The sequence below is a fragment of the Channa argus genome, chromosome 18, assembly GCF_033026475.1.
Source record: "Channa argus isolate prfri chromosome 18, Channa argus male v1.0, whole genome shotgun sequence".
Classification (NCBI taxonomy): domain Eukaryota; kingdom Metazoa; phylum Chordata; class Actinopteri; order Anabantiformes; family Channidae; genus Channa; species Channa argus.
In genome coordinates, this window is record NC_090214.1 from 16,466,848 (window position 1) to 16,488,603 (window position 21,756).

The window sequence follows — 21,756 nt, forward strand, 5'->3', positions numbered from 1 at the left end:
CTATGATGCCTTCCTCCTACGGTATGGTAGCCCTGGCATATTTATAGGGATGGATTACACAACATCAGACTTCAATTACTGTCTTTAAAACTGCATTGACATGAATAGAGTTTAATTTTACTTAGAACTAAAGACAAGCTCTAGAGCATGCACTCAAAAATAGTCAAAAATATAAAAAAAATAAACACATTTCAGTTATATTTATGCACACATTGCTGTGAAATGTCCTCACCACTTTGCTTAGACATAATAACCATGTTTTGACCCTGTGTGTGCTTCTGTGTTCGGTGGTCCCTCTTCCTTCCTCTGTACGGGTCTCCAGCGTTCAGTGTGTCAGCCCGTGTTGATTTCCGAAGGGGAAGTTGCCTCAGCGCTGCCCACAGACAAAGCCCTGACCTTGTAGGTTAAGGAATGTGAACTCGAGAGCTGTGACGATCAAGACCTTCCCCTTGGGCCGGACTACGCTGAACACCTCAGCAAATGCCTTAATATATCACATGCTCACAGATCTCCGCGTAGCAAGTAGAGTTAGGATGTAGAAATGAGAACTGAAATAAAAAACAGCTTTGCTTCTTAAAACTTGATGCTCCATTTAGTCTTGGTCTTAAATAAATTTGACTACACGAGTTTAAAGGCTCTTGAATATTTTGATTTTTTTTGAATATATTACATTTTGGTTGTGGACCACTGGTTGGACACCAACTTTTACATTCTGCAATCATTAGGATGATTTTATGGCCTTTTCTGACTCACACAACACAATTAATGGAAAAACTAATGCTGTGTATATTTATCTGAACATTCCTAGTGATTGAAAACAATTGTCATTGCCACTCAAAGTGGCCATAATCACTTTTAGCAATGAGCTCATTCTGAATGTTCAAAGTACAAAGGAGACCAAAAGGTCCTTGTCTCATTTATCACCCACATTAGGAAAAGGAGAAAGAGGAGGTGTGGTGGGGGGGGGGCTGTCAAAGCAACCACAGCAGAGTGTATCGTAACAGTGGTAGTCTTTCATCCCCTGAGGCCTAAACACATTGCTTAAAGTGAAGAAGAAGAGAAAGAAAGAAGAAAAGAAATGAGCCCAGAAATATTGCAATTACGAGTGGTATGTAGTTTCGAGGCCTTCGAGGTGTTAAGGAGAGCCCAAACAGCCTCCAGAGAATTTATATGAATGGAGGTGAGGGGTCAGACTGCTATTAATCATGGCCCAAACTAAGGATTAAATAGCTCGTTGTAGCAGGCAGATGAGAGAACCCAGACTGATGGAGGTGTTTTAAAGGACTGTTGTGTCTGTCTTCTATTACAGAGTGAAAGCCCGAGGCAAAACAGCCTTCTGAACCGAGGACAAATAGGATGTCCAATAGCTGCTCTTCACTCACTCCCTCCCCATGACGAGCATTTACCCAGTCAATTAAGTCACTTAACGTCATCGTGCAAACATGAAACTGTCTGATGATTAATAATTGTTTACTTGGAGGATAGATGAAGGGAATAGTCATTCAAATACAAGGTCTTGCGTGAAATAATCAGTCTTCTTCAGGACTCACACACATTCTTACACAATCACACCTTGAATCAGTGCCCAGTCAGACTTAACTTCTCTCCCTCTCTCTCTTTTTTGTTTGCACCACTTCCTTTGATCTTTGATGTGCCATGCATTGCATTAATTATGTATCTCGCCTCAGTGCAAACATAGTGAACACCTTCAAGTGCTTAATAGAAGCATGCTCATCACAGCGGCCTAGAGGATGGCTGCAGAAGGTGTGTGTGTGTTCAGTATATCATTCCTATATGCACTGCATAAGGGATTTTACTCCACGGGGAAAAGCCTGCATTTGTGTGGTGTTCTCCTTCAATCCGGGCTATAGAAGGGACGTTTTATACTCTTCTAAAACATCTTTCCGATGTGTGCTGGATTCAGAGTTAAAAAAAGGAGGAAAAGGCAGCACACACAAGACGAATGTGGGTTGAATTTGGCATAAAATGTCACAGAACAACAACGAGAACAATGATCGAGATCTAACATTGGTACTGTATAATGTAGTTATGCAAACCGAGCATGTTCCTGCTGCTTACTGTAAATCTAGCCTACAGGGATTTGTGTGAATCTGCTCCAAACTTTTATGCATCTCCAGTGAACTCAGGTTTTTTTAATTCTATGCTGGCAGATAACAGTATGGATTTCATGAACACTAACAGATGTAGAATAATAATGGTATTGTAAAATCTTAGCTTGTGCAATTTTCTTGGTCTGGAATTATTTTTTTGCTCATTTTACACAACATAAACAATATCTCATTGTTAAGATAGAGCTATGTTAGACAGAGGTTGGTAAGAAGAAAAGGAATCTTGTTTTTACTGTTTGTAATTAATGCATGTTTTCTTCTAAAAATATCCAGGCACAACTTCTGTGGTTCGTTCAGCGTTGCATCAAAGTTATAATATTTTTATATCTGATTTTTCCAAAGTAAACTGCAGAAACACAACCCTCATGTATAGTGTGTAAGTATTTAGAAATAACTTTTATGAAACCCTTTTCAGAAAAGTTGTGGCTTTTTCTCAAATGCATCAAAAACCTTTTACCTAACTCATTTGTATTTTGAGGACTGCAACACACCCAAAAAAGTTTGGACAGAGGCAGAGTAAGACTGAAAATGTACAAATATACTGACGTAACACTGTTGTGGTTAGTTCCAAAATTAGCAGGTTAATTGGTAACAGGTGAGGGTATGAAAGACCACCCACAAACGGATCATTCTTTGAAAGCAAAGATGGGTTGTGTGTCATCACTTTGTGCCAAACTTGGTGAGTGAATTCAGTCAATTTATGAAGAATCCACTGCATCTACAGAACATGTTGTGAAAGGCTTCAGGGTCTCTGGGGAAATCTCAGCAAGTGGGTTGAACAGTTGAATGTTTCTCCTTAGAGCCTTCGGGCAACTTTGCATGAGAAACCATCATGTTACCATGATGAATATAGCCACATGGGCTCGTTGTCACTTAACTCGGTATGTTGCTGCATCCAGAAATCCAACCTAAAAGGAGGATGCCACAAATTACTTTCTGTGCAGAAACGCTGCTGAGTCCTCTGGGCCCAAACTCATATCAGATGATATGGAAGACAGTGGAAACATGTTCTGTGGTGGGAATCCACGATTTGACTTGTTGTGAGGAAAAACTGACATCAGGAAATGATAACAACCATCCAGACTGTTAGCAGCAAAAAGGTGAAAAGCCGGTGTCTCTGATGGCATTGGGGTGCATGCTGGGATTTTAGAGACCCCATCAATATGTCTTGAAGTCCATGGATATTTCAGCAGGACAATGTCAGAACTTTTTCAGGACATGCAACAACAGCTGGGCAGAGTGTAGATCTGTCCCCTATCGAAAATGTATGGAACCGCATAAAGGGAAGAATCACACAGCTGTTGAGCAGAATGGGCAAATATTCCACTTGCAAAACGGGAACAATTACTGTTGTCAGTTTTGAAATGAATAAAAACAATTAATTACAAGCAAGGTGATGTGTAACACAGGGGTACACATGCCCCGGTCTCAGGTTTTTATGCAGTGTGATAGAGGCATCGACTTCAAAATGTGCTCATAATTCCAAGGAACTTGTTCAGGAAAAACCCCCAAATCCCCCAAAAGAGTAAATGTCTAAGAGAATTAATAAATCCCAGATTTTAGTATTTATTGGATGCTGATCAAAGTTAAAAGGGCTTAATTTGAAAGGGCTCCACCTAATTCGGAAAACCTCTTCTTTGAGGAAAACGATGCCTTTTTTAAAATCCAATGTGAAATGCAGTGTAGAGTGATTTTTTTTTCCCCTCTCTCTCTCGATCACTGTTAATCTGGCGCTTACGGAGATGCCTCGTGTTTCGAGCCGTGGTGTCGCTGCAGCGCGCTCTCCGTTGGTGGGAGTACCCCCTGCGCAGGTCCCCTTTGCAGTGCATATCCAGTAGTTGGAGTTGTTGTACATCGAGCCCGAGAGGGAGAGAGGAGTGTGAGCGCAGCAGCTGAGTGAGCAAACAGAGGAAGAGACATCAGGTTATCTTGTGAGGCTATCACAGACCGACACCGTCACTTTTACCGCTTCGTGTCGACTCCCGTTTGTTTGCTCGAGAGGCAGCCGCTTTGTGTTAAAAAGAAGAAGAAGAAACAACAACAACAACAACAACAACAACAACAACAACAACTCCCGAACGCGGTCGTCTCAGCTGGCATGAGCTAACCTACCAGACCGACATGGAAACCAAACCATTCTTGTCACTGGGTAAGTTTCTTGCTGTGGTATGAATGAGAATGTTTTGATGCGACCTTCCTTCGTAGACAAATGGGTGAGAAACGTGTCCCTGCGCGTGCATAGTATTTCTTTTCTTTTTTCTTCTTTTTTTTTTTTTTTTGACAGCGCGTGGAGCGAGTTGCCAAATCCATCAAGATGCTGACAAGTTGCAGCGGACGTATGCAAGATTTTTTTTTTTTTTTTTTTTTTTAATTTCCTTTAGAAAACAAAAGTATATTGTGGCTGTGGTACCTACTCTGGGTGCAGATGACATGTCGCTTTGATAGTGTGACATCTCGCTCGGGACCCGCTGCGCGCAACGTTTGTTTTTTTTTAAGTTTGCACGTTACTTTTACATCAACAAAAAAACAACGATAAACCAAAAAAATTAAATAAATAAAAATCCTAAGAAACTTTAAACTGAGCCGAAGCTTTGGGCATAAACGTCCTCTGAACATGTGCCATTCACTTAATTTTCTTTTTGCTGTTATCTGCACTTAGTTAGAAAATGTTGTAGTGATTCAATTTTGCCTAAAATAGACATGCATAGACACCTTTTAGTTTTTTGTTGTTGGCTTAACTTGCTTCCGTTGGTGGTTTGAAAGGACCCAAGCATCATGAAAAATCTGGGCTTGTGGTTGTGTTTAAATCAAGTTGTCTGTCCTCTAGAACTGTGGTTAAAATTAGTGCAAACTTTACTTAAGACAAACAAGTGAGACTGAGAAAATGCATAAGGACCTTTTTACACAAGTGTGTATTTTTGTGCTTCATTCAATCTGCAGAATGATCTCAGCTTCTGGAGGCTTTGGAAAAGTCTTCATTTTCTCAGAAACACAACTCATTTTAAATAGCGGCACAGGACCTGTTTGAATGTTCAGCTATTCTCTGCTTGGAAACCATTAATCTTAAGCCATGTTATTAATGGATGTTTTTATTTTCCAGTCTAAGCAGGCCCACACAAGTGCTCCACACAGTAATCATTAATGCGTAACATTACTGTAAGTTTGTCAAAGTGAACAGAGCAGACCCTTGTCCCCTTAAGCAGAGACACAGACCTGTATGCAAGCCCAGTTATTGTGTCTGCTCATGAGGGCATCATGTTACACCTCCACACGTATCATCAGCTGCCTGTACGCACCGGGGAGATTCACAGGGACTTCTGAGACACGCGGCGGCTTTCTTCTGTTACTGGCCCTGCTCGCTGATGCTGTGGTCAAAACACCCTTTATGTGGCTTCTCAGAAATACCCTAAAACCACCAGTGTTACTCACACACACACATTGACAGGCTGTTATTGCAGGTGCACCATATTGTGTGTCTATGCTGAAAGTGATTCAAGTTTCAGTCTGCCAAAAAGTGCACTAGAGTCGCCTAAACACACACAAACACACACACACACACACACACACACACACACACACACACACACACACACATGCACTTGACAGCACAGCCTTATGTGAAAGCCTCTGTGGTTGGTGTAAAGCTCATCACTTAATTGTTAAACGGAGGAGGAAGACTTTTCCAGCAGTGTAAAATCTCCTCTCTTCCTCCAAGCCACACAACTTGCCGCATCAGCAGCTTTTTCATCGCCTATAGTTCTAATCACTGACTCCTTAAATTGTCATTTATATTTAAACTCACACTATCAAAGGTCCACTTGAGTGCTGTTTGTTAATTGGCCCCATCAAGGACTCCACTATCTGCAAAGTCCTTGAACGTATCGATTACCCGCTCACTCAGTATAATTATCTGTCAAGCTGCATTAGACATTCTGACATGCAACAGTTTGAAATGACAGCGAGTATATTTTACAATTATAGATCAGTTGTTGGTCAAGATGACGACATCCCCCTTTGGCAGCCTGTGCTCAGCACTGTATGCTGCCTGCTGCCTGATCCCACTGTCAACCACCCCCTCCATGTTTGACATTAAGCTATGTAGACTGAAGGGATGACATTGAAAGGGGAATGTGTCCTTTTGTCAGAGCAATATGAGGCTCACCATGACAGTCTCTCAGTGAAACAAGCAGCATGACTGTGAAATGAGAGTGGTGGAGTCTGGTTGTGGTCCCTTATCCAGATGGAGGGGCTGAGGATAGAGGGTGCCATGCCGTTTGTTGCTCCAAAAGGAGATGTAAAACTTTTTGAGACAGTTCAATCCAGTTTTTCCTTTAAATGATTGAAGGTCATAAATAGAAGAATAATGATAGAACTAGCATCAAGTCTAATTTAAATATTTTAATGCACTTTTACACAGCAAAGCATCTTTTGTATAGAAATTTTATATTTTAGGTTAAGTCAGTATAAACATATTTATGATTTATTGAAGAACACTTTTGTTGTATATTAAATAATTGAATGCTATTAAAAAGTGCCAGATCGCTTAATACAAAGGCTGGTGTTATCACCTGCTAAAGAGGCGTGTGTGTGTGTGTGTGTTTGTGTGTTATTTTACCTCACATGATGGAGTTTCTTTTTGTTTTGGGGAACATATTGTACCTCCCCTCTCTACACACACACTCGCACACACACACACACATATATACACACACGCGCGCTCACACACACACAGAAAATCAATGAAGTTCATGGTCTTTGATGAGAAAGTGAGTGCGGTGGGTGGGGGTTGGACTGGGGGCTACATTCCTTTTCTGGCAGTAACTCAGGAACAAAGGTAATGCAGGGAGTTGTTGTTGTGTGTCAGCCGTTAGGGATGTGTGTCTGTGTGTGTGTGTGGTGATAGTAGGAGTGGGCTAGTGCAATTACACAGCCAAAAGCATTTGGCCAAGTTTGTCTTTTATGGCCATCCAGTTTTGTGCTCCTGATGTGATGTGCTCCCCTTTTAAGAAAAGGGGGCTCCAGCTGTCATTTTTATTGGAGGAGTTTTATAGCGAGACTTAATGGCTTAAAGTGACAGCTCCCTCTCCTTCTCTGCCCCCCTCCTCAATCTCACCCACGAGAGCTTTAACTATAGCAAATCAAAGAAAATTTGCTTGGCTTCTCTGTGCCCACCCTTCACTTTCCCACCCATCACCCCTGCAAATATCCAAACCAAACACCATGAAGAACTAAAGGATTTATGCTCCCATTTTAAAACACAGCAGGAGTATTTTTCTTCATAATTACAGTAAACTGTCATAAGTGTAGATCCAGTATTTGTTTTTATTGAAACAAAAAAAATCCATGCTGATCAGTATAAGCCATTAATTATACTTCCTGACTAAGAAGAAGCCTTATTGGCCTCAGATAAAACAATACATATTTTAGCCTGTCATGCTCTCTGCTTGCTCCTCTCGCAGCCCACACTTGTTTATGTTCTAAACATAGTACAAATCAGAAAGTGCTGGAAGGCTTTCTGAGGCACAAATCATGCAATGACTCAAAGTCTCATTAATTATTTGTGTAAGGAGCTCCCCACTTGCAAGAGGTCTTTATTGATAACTGCCGCAATGAACTTTGCACCTCAAGCCTCAACCTTTGCTCCATCATTCCAGGAATTTGCCTTTGGCGTTGTGTGTGTTGATTAACATGGTCTAGAAACAATAGCTTGTGTGTGTTCTTTCTTCTATCCTTTATCAATCCATGATTTTGTGCTGATTCACACCAAAGCTGCATTTAGGGAAAGATGGCACTTCACAAGTTTCCATGGCCCCAAGGCGATTTGCTTTCTAAAAGCCAAAAGAGTTTAAATTTACAATGATGTCAAACCAAAGAAACCAGCAAATCTTCCCATTTTAGCTTGAAAGCTCAACCAAACTTTTTTCAGCAGTAATTTACATTCACAGCTTGGATTTACAGAAGCTTGGTTGTTTGGCTGTGAACACTTCCAATAGTCAGTGTTGGAATCATCAGAGCACCATTAGTCTCAGGGTTTATTGCAGGTCCTCAGAGTGTCTGAATGGCTTTTCTGTGGGCTGGCAGTATTCAGGGTGCGTACAGCCACTCTTTTGAAGTGGAAACACAGTCTCTGTGGGGATTTGACCAGATCACACTCATAATTCGCATTGAGAGGAAGGTCGGTTTGCCCTACTCCCGCCAGAACACTCTCTCACTCTGTGTGGAAAAAGAGGTAGAGAGAAAAAACACGAGCGAAAAAGAAATGGAATGAAGAGCACGGCATATTGTTGCGAAGTAAGATTAAAATGCTGCCAAAAAAGCAGTAGCTGTCAGAGGATAACCGTCCTCTCCTCCGCAGTCTTCAAGTTGGCACGTTTTCAATACGAAAAACAGCTGTCGACTCCTCTTCTTTGATTGCACGTGAACATATCTTGGCTGTTTGGCGGTTGTGGTGGTTGTTTTGTAATCAAGTTATGAGCACGCAGGCTTTGATGGTTATTCGCTTGAGACGGATGACGAAGTGAGTGAATCCGAGATATGCTATGCTCCTTCATGCCATTTCTTTATGCTCTCTCTTTATTTTTTATTTTTTTCTCCACACTAATTCTAATTGGCCCCAATGAGAACCACAGCTTTCAAATCATGTGGTGTTTATTTCACTCAAACTAGTCATGTAGGACAATGTGGCAGGAGTGAGTAGAATTTTATTATCTGCTTCCACATGATGGGTCACAGAAGTAAGATTAGACTAGCATGGATCATTGCTTTACACATTGGGATAATATGCATCTGTTACAGTGGTTGCGATATCATCAGTGTGTAACATGATCAAAAGCTGGAATGAAGCGTTTGATGTTTCTGCACGCCTCAAAGAAAGGAAAAGAATTAGATTATGGACTCCAACTGGGAGGCTGTTTTTATAAAACTGTATATTCAGGTGTATACACATCTCCATGTCTTTTCCACACACACTCAAAGTGCAGCATGTGCCTCCGTGTGCATGTACACACACAAACACTGGCAGCTGCAGCAGACACACAGCAAGGTAATTATGACTGCCTTGCACCGCTTCATCAGTTTCTTTTCGGCGGAGCAAGAGGAGGTGTGCCAATGTGCCCCACAACCAGCTTTCCCTCCCCCCCGATCACCACCACCACTACTACAACCAGCACCGCTGTCTCTCTACTGTTAGTTTGTCTGTCACCTTGCCAGATGCCAGGGGGCGTGGGGCTTCCACGCGCTGCTGGGTATAGGGCTACGGAAATCTCCCAGCATGCAAAACACCTTGGTTTGTGTTCTGTGTGTGCCTGCATGTGTGTCTGTGTGTGGGTGGGTGTTAGGGTGTAAGCAGGCAGCAACAGTTTTGATAGCGAAGAGTAAAGGTTTTTTTTTGCATTTTTACACCTGAACACCAACAAATGCACATATTGACTCTGAACACATGGCTCCAGTAGTCATATTTTGCATATGATTCATGACAAAGTACTCTGTGCCATTTGTCAAACACACTTAAAACATTTTGAAAAGCCAAAATTGAGGAGGGAATGTGATACACTAGACAAAGAAAAACACAATTGAATTTAATCTTGAATGTTGTTTATAAAGTGAAAGTAGATTTTGAACACCAAAACAGTTGCCAAGATAAATTCGAAAGTGGCTAAGGATATAACTGGAGGTTTGCACTTGCATAAAAACATGATTTGACCCCACTGTAATTTAAATAAAGGCAGAATACAGCACAGTGGCCTGTGGACACAAAACACAAATGACTTACAATATCCAGTTTTTATACTCCACACATTTTAACTTAATCTGCAGACAGTGAATTACTGTTTTATTAAACAAAAGGTGATATTTGTGTGATATTGGTCAACTATCTTTAAGCGAAAACAAACCTTGTTGTAGCTTTAATACCATATAAATACAGTATAATATGTATGTGAAAGAAATAAAAATATCTAAGGCAGTGAAACATTATGATAAATGGAATAAAAGTGTTGACTCATTAGGTTAATAATAGAAACAACTCTGCTGAAATCATCTCTATCATCTTTAGCTACTGCTATTAATCATTTGTAAAGCTTTCAATCATTAGAGGATTTCCTGCAGCTATTTTGTCCCCCTGCTTAAGTAACTCTTAAGCTCCAAAGAAGCACTTTACATTAGGAGTTCAGGCTGAGATGTTCAGTGAAGAGCCATTATTGGGATCTTAAATGTAAGAGGACATTCTAAGCACTATTTGTTAGTGTTTTCTTCATTTGCTCTAATCAAAGAACTAAATAGGTTTCTGAACACTGCTGTTGAACTCTCCAGGCGAATGCTGCTGATTTGTCTACACTCACTTATTAATAAAAGAAAGGAAAAAAAAAAAAGAAACAAGCTGATATTGAGTTGATTGGGGGAGGTGTTTCTGTTTACCTAAAGAGTGAATATCCATTTCATTGCTCTGCCAAACATTTCCTATTTAAGCGTACGCTAGTCTTTTACAGATATCATTACCACAGAAAATTGTTGCATCATTGATCATACACCTGCTATCTTGTTCCTGTTTCTAAAGTGTCTGTAGTGTTAGGCAACATGTTGTCACACACACCAGGGTTAGTTACCATATTTGTTTTCAGGTTCTGTATAGAAACTTCTTCACTTTTTATATCATTCCCACAACACAGCCAGTGGATACAGGTTCAACTTTGAACGGGCCTTTAAACCAGTCTGTATGATTATAAAGGCTGTGACTGCAATTATGATAAACAGAAGATTCATTACAAACTGTATGGATTACTGATGAGATGGGGGGGATGGAACGCTGAGGGATATTAGCAGATTTGAAAGGATTGACACAGATCAACTCAGAAATGGATGCAAAACATAAATACGTACATGCTTAGCAAGCGGGAACTTTCACATTATTTTCACAAATTATCATGCATGGGTGAAATGAGAGAGGAGGAAAAAGGATTACAAGTGAGATGACAGGGTTCTTCTGCGGGTTTCCCTCTGCCTTCAGTGGACAAAGAGTGATTACATTTTTTTTTATGCCTGCTGGTCTTTCATGTTCATATATAACACACCTGCACGCATATGTGCACATAGAGACAGGTTGAACACAAGAGGGCTTTATCAACCACACACCTTGTCGCTGCTGTCTGGTTTTAGGAATGTTCTCAATGGCAGGAAGCTGAAAGGGTGTAAAGAATAGAGGAGAGGATATCTGAGGGAAAAAACAACAACGCTGACAATACTCTCTCACACTTGATTTGCTTTGCTATTACCTGTAGATATGACTATACCTAAACTCAACCAAATCTTTTACAGAGCCAATAGAAAACCGCTTATGTTTTTAATATTTGTTTTTTGTTTTTAAATATCGTTGCTTGTTATTGCAATTTGATTTCTGCAGGTAGGGTCCCTTTTTTTTTGTCTTCATCTTTAAACATGATTTAAACATTTTAGCCAAACAAAAAATATGCCGGTAACCCATTCTAACCACGTAGCAGGAACAGGTAAACAGATATATAGATCACAAGATGATGCCCACTTAAACTGTTGTATAATGGTAGGCGATTGTTAGCTAGAATTGATAACCACAGTGGACTTCCATCTACGGCTAACAGGTTATCAAATATATTTTGTCTGTAACTTAGTGTCCCTCCCTCCTCCCTAATTTTTTATTTATTGATGGTTTTATCAGATTCCCTACATTTATAGGACTTTTGATAAACATCCCACCCTAAGGTGTGGTGAGGAAAATGGCCACCATGTGAACACGGTCTACTAAGAGATAACAGCTTTACCGATAATTTCACCTTGAGGTGCACTGTAAAATGAAAAGTTTGAGTTGCTCGTCCCTCTTCTCATTTTAATGCACCTAAAGGAGAAATTTGCTTTGCAGATAGGGTTTGCGGTAAAATCCCACTGTAAAGCCATATATTGCATAATAGCTGCGTTGCATATTAGACAACGTTGAAACACATCATAAATTGCTGCTCTTTAAATCAGTCTTGACCAGAATGCAGGGTATACTTATCTCTTTTTCTAAACTGAGAACTAGTTAGTCACTGAATGTAAGAGCAATGAATAAATCCAGAAAGTGAATTAAGTGGTGTGTGAGTTGAATGCTCTTTCATATTAGCTACAGAATTTTTTAAAGTGCCTATTACTCTGAAAAAACCCTCTCTCATTGTGCCACCGTGTAACATGTTCTCTGAGTAAGGAAAATGGTTTATTTAAAAAGCTTTGTGCCACTGCTCCATGACATTGTGTACTTTTTTACTTTCAACGTAATAATGTTCTAATCCAATACACATGTAGACATCCCCCTACATAATAAATATGTTGTTTTTGCTGTATAGGCAAAGAACGTTGAGCAACCAGGTTTACAAGACAGACCAAGACAGGCAGGCGCTGGTCATGTCTTTGTCATCAACATTCTGCATACCAAAGTGCTGACGGCTGCCTGTGCAAAACGGCTCTGACAAGTTCAAGTGTCACATTTAGGATGCTTTCTTCTGTTTCAGCTCAGAGTGGGAAACAAGAGAAGGCTGTGGATTAAAGCGGGCAGATCTGAGCGTTGAATTGTTGGCGGAACAGGACTGTTATTGGCAGGACTGTGTGCAGCTGTGTAGATTTATGCACAGTAGTAGTGTGCGTGTGTGTGTGTGTGTGTGTGTGTGTGTGTGTGTGCGTGTGCATGGACCTGGAGCTAATATTGACTTTCATTAATGATCCTTTTTTTTCCTAACTATCAATCATTAGGTTTATTAAAAAAATAAAGAGCCCTTCAATCGAGCTTGAACCAGTATATGTTTGTGCTCAGTAATTTAATTCAATCATTCATTCATAATTGAAAATTTATGCTATGGTTATGGTAAATTACTAACTGTATGGTCACCACTGTGTACACGCTGCATGTGTATTGTATTGAGAATGTTTTTGCTTAGGCATGTGTGCTGTATATGTCGTTGTCTACAACCTGCACATGTAGGTTTTGTGTTCATGTTTTGCTGATGCTACAACGTGTTCTCAACTGGTAGTGTAGAGTCCCTGACACACTGATTTGTGAAGTGTGTATGCTGAGCAGAGGAGAGTCAATTTTCTGTCTGGGAGCGGGAAGGTCAAGGGTTGTGGCTGGGTCACGCTCTGTGGGAGAGGAGCGGCCTCAGCAGACATGACAGTGTTTGTGTGTGGAGGTGAGGAAAAGGGGGAACTGATGGAAAGGGGTGGAAGGGGCACAAACTGGATCAGCGTGGAGTCGGGTAAGAGGAAGCAGGAAGCGTGTTGATTCTACAATGCATGGATTTTTTTTTTTCTCATTGCATCAGTGCAGCTATTGTTAGTAACAGACTTAATTGTTAATTGATCCAAACAGTGATAAAACAAGGCACCTAATCTCCGTCTGTCTGACACACACATGCACACACACACACACACGCACAAGTAAGCAAACACATGTGCCTCACAGAATGAGAGTGGCTGTTTATTACAGGATCCTAGTGGATGCTAAGGTGCCTTGGGGGCTATTAAACCCCTCACTTAAAAGGCACTGATGTTGGTTGCTTGAAGGTGGGAGGGGTGGTGGGGCTAGGGAAAAAGAGAAGGAGAGTGAAAGCAAAGAGAGGGGAAGAAAGAAGTCCCTGGAACAGCGAGCAGGATGAGGGAATAAACAGAGTGAGCACATCTGGATTGCCTCAGCAGAATATTTGTACAACATCTGGAAAAATTCTCTGGAATTTAAGGGTCCCCTCCTTTCATTTTACTTATTTCTCTCTGTCTTTTTCTCCCTCTCCCTCCTGTTTTCTGAGTCTTCAAAGTCTCTTACAACGATGCAGCAGGCACGTAAATACTCCTGCAGTAATGCATGTTGAGCCCTTGCCAACTTTATAGCTGGCCAAATTGGGCCCATGTGACCAAGTCCCCTTTGTGCAGGGTCAGCTAATTAAGTGGCACAGAAGTGAGAGGGCACCCGGCTGTGGATACAGACCTGGGCCAAACCCAACTCCTCGTAAAAATAGGTATCAAGTAATATTTTTTTTTTAACCATGGCATGAAAAATAACCTCTCTGTTTTGCTTTCACCCGAACTTTTCTGATATAGCATGAAAGACCTATTGTATATTATGATTAAAACATGAACAGGCTTCCTTTGTAGCTTCTTCTCAGACATTAGTTTGTTGCCATTGAAAAGAAACAAAGACTCTTCCTATGAACCTCCCTTTTGTGGTTCAAAATCCCAAGAGGGACAGGAAAACTTCCGTATTGAATCGCCACCTTCCGTCAATATGTATCATTCAACTTTATACAAAACCCGCAGCTCTGCTTTGAGCTACGAGCCCCATGCAGTGCATCAGAGAGGCACAGCGAGACCTTTGTCCATCTCCTCAGTGAGATCACAAGAGCGATTCTCTCTCTTCTCATCATTAGAGATTAAGATTCTGATGAACTCCGAGTGCCTTCTGTCTTACCTGGGCAAGGCTCCTTATGGTTCGGCAGTGCTGACAGCCAGATAGCTTGCACAGAACTAAGGGGTGGGGGGGGTGGGGGGGGTGGGGGGGGGGCTTCACTGATCAAAAGAGAGGCACCACAGTCGCCTTCTGATGGGCTTAACCCCCTTCCCGATAGCTACAGTACATACAGGCAGAAGCAGGGCAGTGATCAGAGGGAGAAAGTGAGTGGAGTGATTGTAAAAAGGGAGGTTTTCTTAGAAGTGGGTAGAGAAATGTAAAGACCTATTTAGAGCTGAATTAATACATAAATGAATCAACATCGGAAAGAATCCCACTCAGCCTGTTTTAACACACCATCAAATTATTGTTTCACTTGGTTAATCATCTCTCTTTCTATAACACCAAGCCCGCGTTGCTGTGTAGTCGACCTACATCCTTCTGCCTGGCTGAGCTCACAAGTTGTTTCTAGGAATGCTGATGTTGATGCTACAGTGGTTTTTATATGTGTATGATGTTATTTTATAGTATGTATGCAGAGTACAAAGTAGTTTAATCTTTATTAGGGTTCTGGAATTTATGCAGATCGATTGATTTTGCTCTGGTATTTAACCAGAGTCCACTCTTTACTTTTGATTTAATAATTGTGTGAGAATAATACAGAACCATTTTAAACAAACACCAAGTTGGATTATTGAAATACTTGTGATCTAGTGATTATTTTAACTACATTTTTACAATAGTTTTCACTTTCATCTTGCTGACATTTATTGCAGACGGCGCTGGTGGGTGTTCTCTCGCAAAACATTGCACACATACTTTTGAATTAATGAAAACCAAATCCCTGTAAAAAACAGCGCATGAAAAAAAAAAAAAAGAATTTTGTAGTTTTCCACACCCCAAGGTGCCATCTAACACGAGCCACACATTGCTTTTGAATTTACTTGTTACCCAACAGAAAAGAAGAACAGAAAAGTGGCAACTGGAATAAGGAGTTTTGTTGTTCTTTCTTGTCTTGTTAGAAACTTGAACAAGTCTGTATTCTTATCATTTTACCAAGTGCCTTTAGGTTATTATTTATGCAGATGGCTCTGTGTGCCGCTGCAGGATGACCTTGCTCTGGCTCGTCCACTACTTGTCCCTTGATCCAAATTAACTTTTCTGTTTTGGACTGTACTTTTTGAGAGCGTGCACCGCTGCTTAGCCCTAAACCGATCTGACGGTCTGTCTCTGTTGGTCAGTAATTGCTATTTGAAATAAGAATTTTTACCCTGGGAGGCAGATGTAGTATTTTTGGAGCAACCTTATGCTTCGCTGGCTCATCGCATCTTGCGGCATCTGCAGGTAGATGTGTAGGGATGTCAGCGATGACATTTTAGTGGAAGGAGTATGCCATCAGCCCTTAAAAGGTGCTTCACCTCTGCACCTAGACCTCACTACAGTATCAAAACAAATCAAATTCTTATTGCTGTACTTTTGCTTTCATCCCTGGTATATACATTCAATTTAATAATAAACCATTTATGGTTACTTCAAAAATGCCTCAAATAAATACATTTCATGTAGGAAAATGATCTGAACTATATGTTGCTGACGCATATTCTGCAATGTCAGTACTATGAAATGATTAGTAAATGACAATTTTGTAACTGTATGGGACATTAATGTTAATATAAGGTTATTTCTACATTAGTGGTGTTGTGCAGCTCTCAGCTTTGTTGCAACAGCTCCCTGGTTTATTTGCACTATGAAACACAGCGGTCCTGGGCACCGTGACCCTTGAAAGGCTAGGAATCAAACTGATTGGAGAGAGAAGCCACGTGCTAGTCTGGGTCGACAGTGACAGTGCAGCACATTGATTGGCTCAGATCTGGTGGGGGATAGCCAGTTAGGGTTGGCTAATGACAGATTTCAGTCTCGCTCTCTCTATCTGTGTCTCTTTCTCTTACCATCACATTTGGATATATACACTTCCTGTGTGTGTCTCCCTGTCTCTGCTAACCACACATACAAATGAATGATTGGTATTCCACAGGCTGGGCTGCGGGGGATTGACTGAGCTTGTGACTAGCTTAACTTGTAGTCCTCTGCTTGATTGGCAGTTATGGTTTCTTCTTTGGCTGGAGCAATGTAGGGGCGGTTGGTGGGGGGGGGCATTTTGCATGTCACAACACGTCGCCGTTGCATTGTGGGGTGATGTGTTGTGAGATGTCTGTACAGTTATACAGTTGATATGTCACTCCAACAGGCTTGGAGGCCCAATACAAACACATTAGTCAGCATCACCACCAAATCCCCTTGTTGTGAACCAGTTGACTAATGACTTCAAACAAACATTACCTTTCATTAGTGAAAGGTAATGTTGTTTTGTAGTTGTGTTGGTGTCAAAGAAATTAGCAAAAGACTAATCACATCTAACAATTATTATTGTAATTGATCAGCAAGTCCAGTACAAACAGACAAGCACCGGTAAACCATATTGGAGGCAGTTTGGGACAGTAGAGAGTGTAGGTCAGTTATACAGAAAAGTGGGGGTGATTGAACAAAAATCAAGATCACACAAAACTCTCAGGAATTGGTGGAATTTGTGTTAATTATCAACATTATCAATTAACAACATCACAAATTCCTGGACAGACTTATTAATTACTTTATGATGTACTTTCATCATTTGTGTATTGTAAAATTGGAAATGTTGCAAAATGTCTTGAAAGGTTAATGTCTGCAAATGACTTTTTTTTGTCTAAACAGTCAAAAACCAAAATGAACTGAGTTTATTCTGATAGAATACAACAGAAAACAAAGAATGTCCCATCTTAGAGGCTGAAACCAGGCGATCGGACATATTTTCTTAAAGAAAATGTCTCAGAAGTTATTCAGTTGTCAAATCTCAAATCATTTATTGACTTTTTTTAATAGCCATATAGTCATCGCAGCTCTAGTCTAATGTAAAACACTGTGCAACACAGTTCATGAAACTTTAATTAGCTTTCTTTATTATCTGTATCCATCTGGCATACATTTCAAATTATATTCATGCAACTCTACCGGGCACACTTTTGCCATCACTTATTAAGAAGTTACAATATGTGGCTCTTTTTTTTTTTTTAAACATATCACAGTCCTTTGAAAATACCCCGTGTAATGGACAGTCTGCGTTACGGCCATAAGCCTGTCACAATGGAGCTGTCTCATACTGAAGCCGTGTTCCCTCCTGTTATGATCATTTTCATGCTATCTCAGGCTCTCGCTTTGTTTCCTGTCTCAGAGGGAATGGCTCACTCGAGTCTTTAATGCTCTGTTTTTTGTCCCCACTGAAAAGACTTGCTTCCAACCAGAATACAGTGTAGCAACACGCTGGCTCTATGCTGAGCCTCATCCCCCGTGGAAGAGAAATAATTTATAAAATGAAATCTACATTTGTTGTGTAAATGACCACATGCTGTAGGATATTTAATCCTGCCTGCAGTCGATCCCAGTCATGTGACTTGACCTAGTTTTTTCTGCCTCTCTTTGCCTGCCTCTCCTCTTTTTCTCTCTTTCTCTCTCTTTCGTTCTGTCTCTCTCACTCTGGCTTTCTCCCACAGTCTGTCAGCGTCGTGTGCTCTTTCTCTATCCATCCATCCCTCTCTCATTTATGCCTTTCCACCCTTCTCCTTTTTGTTCGCCCCCATGCTGGCTGCTGGCTGGATTTTCTCATCCTTTTCATGACTGATCTGAGGATTTGTCTTTTTCTCCTGATGTGTTAATAACTGTGTGGTTGTCCTTGATTATATTCTCAATACAAGCCCATTTTAAAAATGAGACATGTCACATAAGGGAAGTTACACTCACTTACAGAGTGACTGCCGTTGTGACAGCAGAACACTGTATGGATTATTGCTAAAGTCATGAGTCATCCTCGAATGTTTTCAGTTAGCTATTCAGAAACAAATTTGTTTGAGTAGTGCATGAAGATCTATCAGATGTTTTGTCCTTGAGTAGGCTTTTGTTCTCGTCTTCAGCAAACACATCCCTTTACAGCATCTGTTAAGTGATTTGTTCGGGTTGTTAAAGACATACTGTGCTGTCGTATACAGCACTCGTTTTTACTACTGCTTCCTAAAATTCAAATCTCACCTTGTTGGACTTAATAACTTGAATCTTACAACATTTAATTTCAGTTACATTTGTATACTGTTCATCATTTCATTGATGTGATTGAATTTTAAGGTTTTGCCAGAGCAATACTGTATGTGTTATTGTGTCCATGTATTGAAGCTTAGTGTTGACTCACAGTAGTACATAAATTGAAACAGGAATTTTGCGAAAGTATTACACATGCCGCATTTAAGTTCATCACTTGTACTTTCTGAAACTCAGAAATCTTCCAGCCCAGTCACTCTGCAAGTTGAATAATCGGTATGTGTAAACTGATGAGTAACATGTACCCTGCACATTTCGAGTGACGGTTAGACTGTCATTCCAAAAGAAACATCAGCCAAATGAATTATCTCCACCTAAATGTGTTACTCTGCCAATTCAGATGAAAGACGGTGGGGTGTAAATACATTGATTGCGCTGTGCAATACATAGCATGAAAGATGGGTAGATACATGGATAAATCCATGCATGTCTACTGTAGATGTAGGTCCTTGTAAGAGCAGCTGCAGCTTGCTTGGCGCAGCCTCAAGTGGAACGATTTGGTTGCCTCTTGGAATGCATGGCATGTATCCATTCCTGAAGAGCACAAGAGATCACTCAGGCTTTGGAATAATACAGTAACCCATAACACGCCTCAGCTTCAGCTGTCTCACTCTCCTAGTGAACACTCTAAACTCTTAAAGTTAGGGATGTTATACATTGTTCATATCTAAACAGTTTCCCTATAGTTTATCAGAGGCCATCGTGTTTGTGCAAATATGAATGAAATTGAAGCCTGGGTGTTGGTTTGCTTTGCTGAAGTAGAAGTATTTTTTTTTATTGTCTTGTATGGAGTTCTACAGGTGAAAAACGATTACATAAGAGTAATTATACTGTAGAAATATTTTAGGGTAAAGCTCATAAAAATCTATTTTATAATAGTCTATTGTCATAAACTTTTTTGCAGGATTTGCCAATTTAAGACGAATTACTTCACTGCTTACATTAAAAGTTTAGCACAGCTTCTGACAGTAATTTATCATTTTTCATAACATGCATAAAAAGCCAAAGTGCAAGATGAGATTCTTAGCCAGAAATTTCCTGGAGCTTCTCAAGTCTTGGCCCTCAAGACCTAAATATTAATCAGGCCTTTGGTTTTCCAAGATGCTTATTAAAAAAAAAAACACGTTTATGGAAAGAATTTATGTAACTGTCAAAACTATATTTCCTCATTGCTCACAGATTTTGTGCTTTGCCTCAACCTATGACATATGGGCCAAATAAGTTCTGCGGTTAAAAGTTGTTTTTTTATTTTTTCATCAAAGAACAAAATGTGTTCTAAATGGAATCTTAAATAAACAGAAACTTGCCACTTGCCATTTCTTTACAAATGTTTTTTTTTTTTTTTTTTTTTTTTTTTGTGGCCTAGTGTGTATATTTGTATGAGTAAAAGAGAAACCCTCAGTTTTAAGGGTAAGCAGTCTTAGGCCATTAATATGAGACCCAAAAACGCTGATACTTGAAGTGAGAAGGTTTTGTCGTCCCAGTTCATGATCTTGGCCCAGACTCTTTGCTTTGCTCTGTAAGTGCTCGTTTCCTGTCTATGTCTTTCCAAGTCCAGCCTGGCTCAGTGTCATTTAGTGATACTACATTGTAGGTGTACACTTTACAACCAATTCACTGTAGATTTCCTGGACAGGTTTATTCCAGGCTTTTTCACCCTTTGGCAGTCCACTCACTAATAGAGTTTTACAGTCAACAGGCTGGATTCAACATTGCTGGTTTTTAAATCTTTCATTCCCCGTATTTAATGGCTCCAATTTAAAGAGGCGTTTTAGGCAAAGGGTGCACTTAATCCCTGTTTTTACAACTGTCCTGCAAGTGGTCCATCTCGTGTAATTCTTATTTTACTGTATTATGATTTTCAGTGTTTTATAGTCGTACTGGCTTTCAGCGCACACCCATGGAGAGCAGCTGTGGAGCCAGATGTTTTTGTTTCAGGTTTTGAATTATGCACCACTTCATATTAATAGGTTTCCCATAATGGTCTCAAACATACTGTTTCCCATGATATGTATGCGTGACTTCCTGTAATGAAGTATATTTGATTTTTTTGTTTTTTTTTCGAATGGCACAGGATTACCCAAACATTATTAATCAGTGACTAAATAATTAAGGAATAATTTTCTTAACAAAACTGGGACGATCAATTATTCATTTGAAGTCATTTGTTAAATGGTGACTTCACTGATATTCATCTCACTTCCTATGGTCCTATTTTGAGGAGTATATACATATAAATGGCATTAAATTTCTGTTTTCCGTTGAATGAAATATCTCTGTTTCTAGTTGCAAAATGCCTGCAAATGACATCAACTGGAGGAGTTTTTCATTTCAGATAATGTTGCTCATATTATTGAGGTTTTACTTTATCAATCCGCTCTATCCAGAACTCAAATGAGTCACAAATGACATCACATACTGTAAAAAATAAAAATTTGAACTTTAGTAAATTTTAAGAAATAAAAAAAACATGCTGGTTCCAGCTCCTTAAATCTGAGGATTTGCCATCTGTTTGGTTGCTTTGTGTTACATGGAGTTATCAAAAAATGTATCAATCATTTCAGGCAGAGGAAACAAAGCTTAAAATGTTAACTCAAGACCTGAAGAGATCTTATTTTTCAGTGCTGCCCCATGGGTCAGAATGAAGGTGTTAATACATGTGCCACATCAGCTTGAGACTGGGGTTGCAGGAAGGCTATCACAAACAAAGACAGAATTAGCAAATGCTAATGCACGTCTTGACTTCAGCATGTGTCACCCTTGATTGTTGAATCTGGGTCAGAGTCATAGAACATATTGTTCGTCGGAGAAGAACAGAGGACGTGGGTGGCAGCCTTCCTTCTGTTTTGTCCTTGGGTGTTGCACATGTTTACATCCTCAGTAAGTTGGATTCAAGATGTACTAGACTGAGGTGGCAGAAGGAGGTTAATTGGAGACTATGTGCTCCTGCAGAGATGGGAACGCGATTATGTGGAGTCAGTTTAGCAGGCTAACAGGAAGCCAGCT

At 40.2% G+C, this 21,756-nt stretch overlaps 1 protein-coding gene across 7 annotated transcripts in view; it reads left to right on the forward strand.

Moving 5' to 3' along the window:
• Nucleotides 1-21,756, forward strand: part of rxraa (retinoid X receptor, alpha a) — a 156,395-nt gene that overhangs the window by 46,393 nt on the left and 88,246 nt on the right. The window contains exon 1 of one of the 7 annotated variants that reach the window (XM_067483500.1): nucleotides 3,804-4,278. The exons of the other annotated variants lie outside the window; for them this stretch is intronic. Coding sequence (XP_067339601.1) covers nucleotides 4,251-4,278 — 28 coding nt within the window. The 5' untranslated portion in view covers nucleotides 3,804-4,250. Of the gene's footprint in view, nucleotides 1-3,803; nucleotides 4,279-21,756 lie in introns of those variants that run through there. 7 annotated transcript variants of the gene reach the window in all.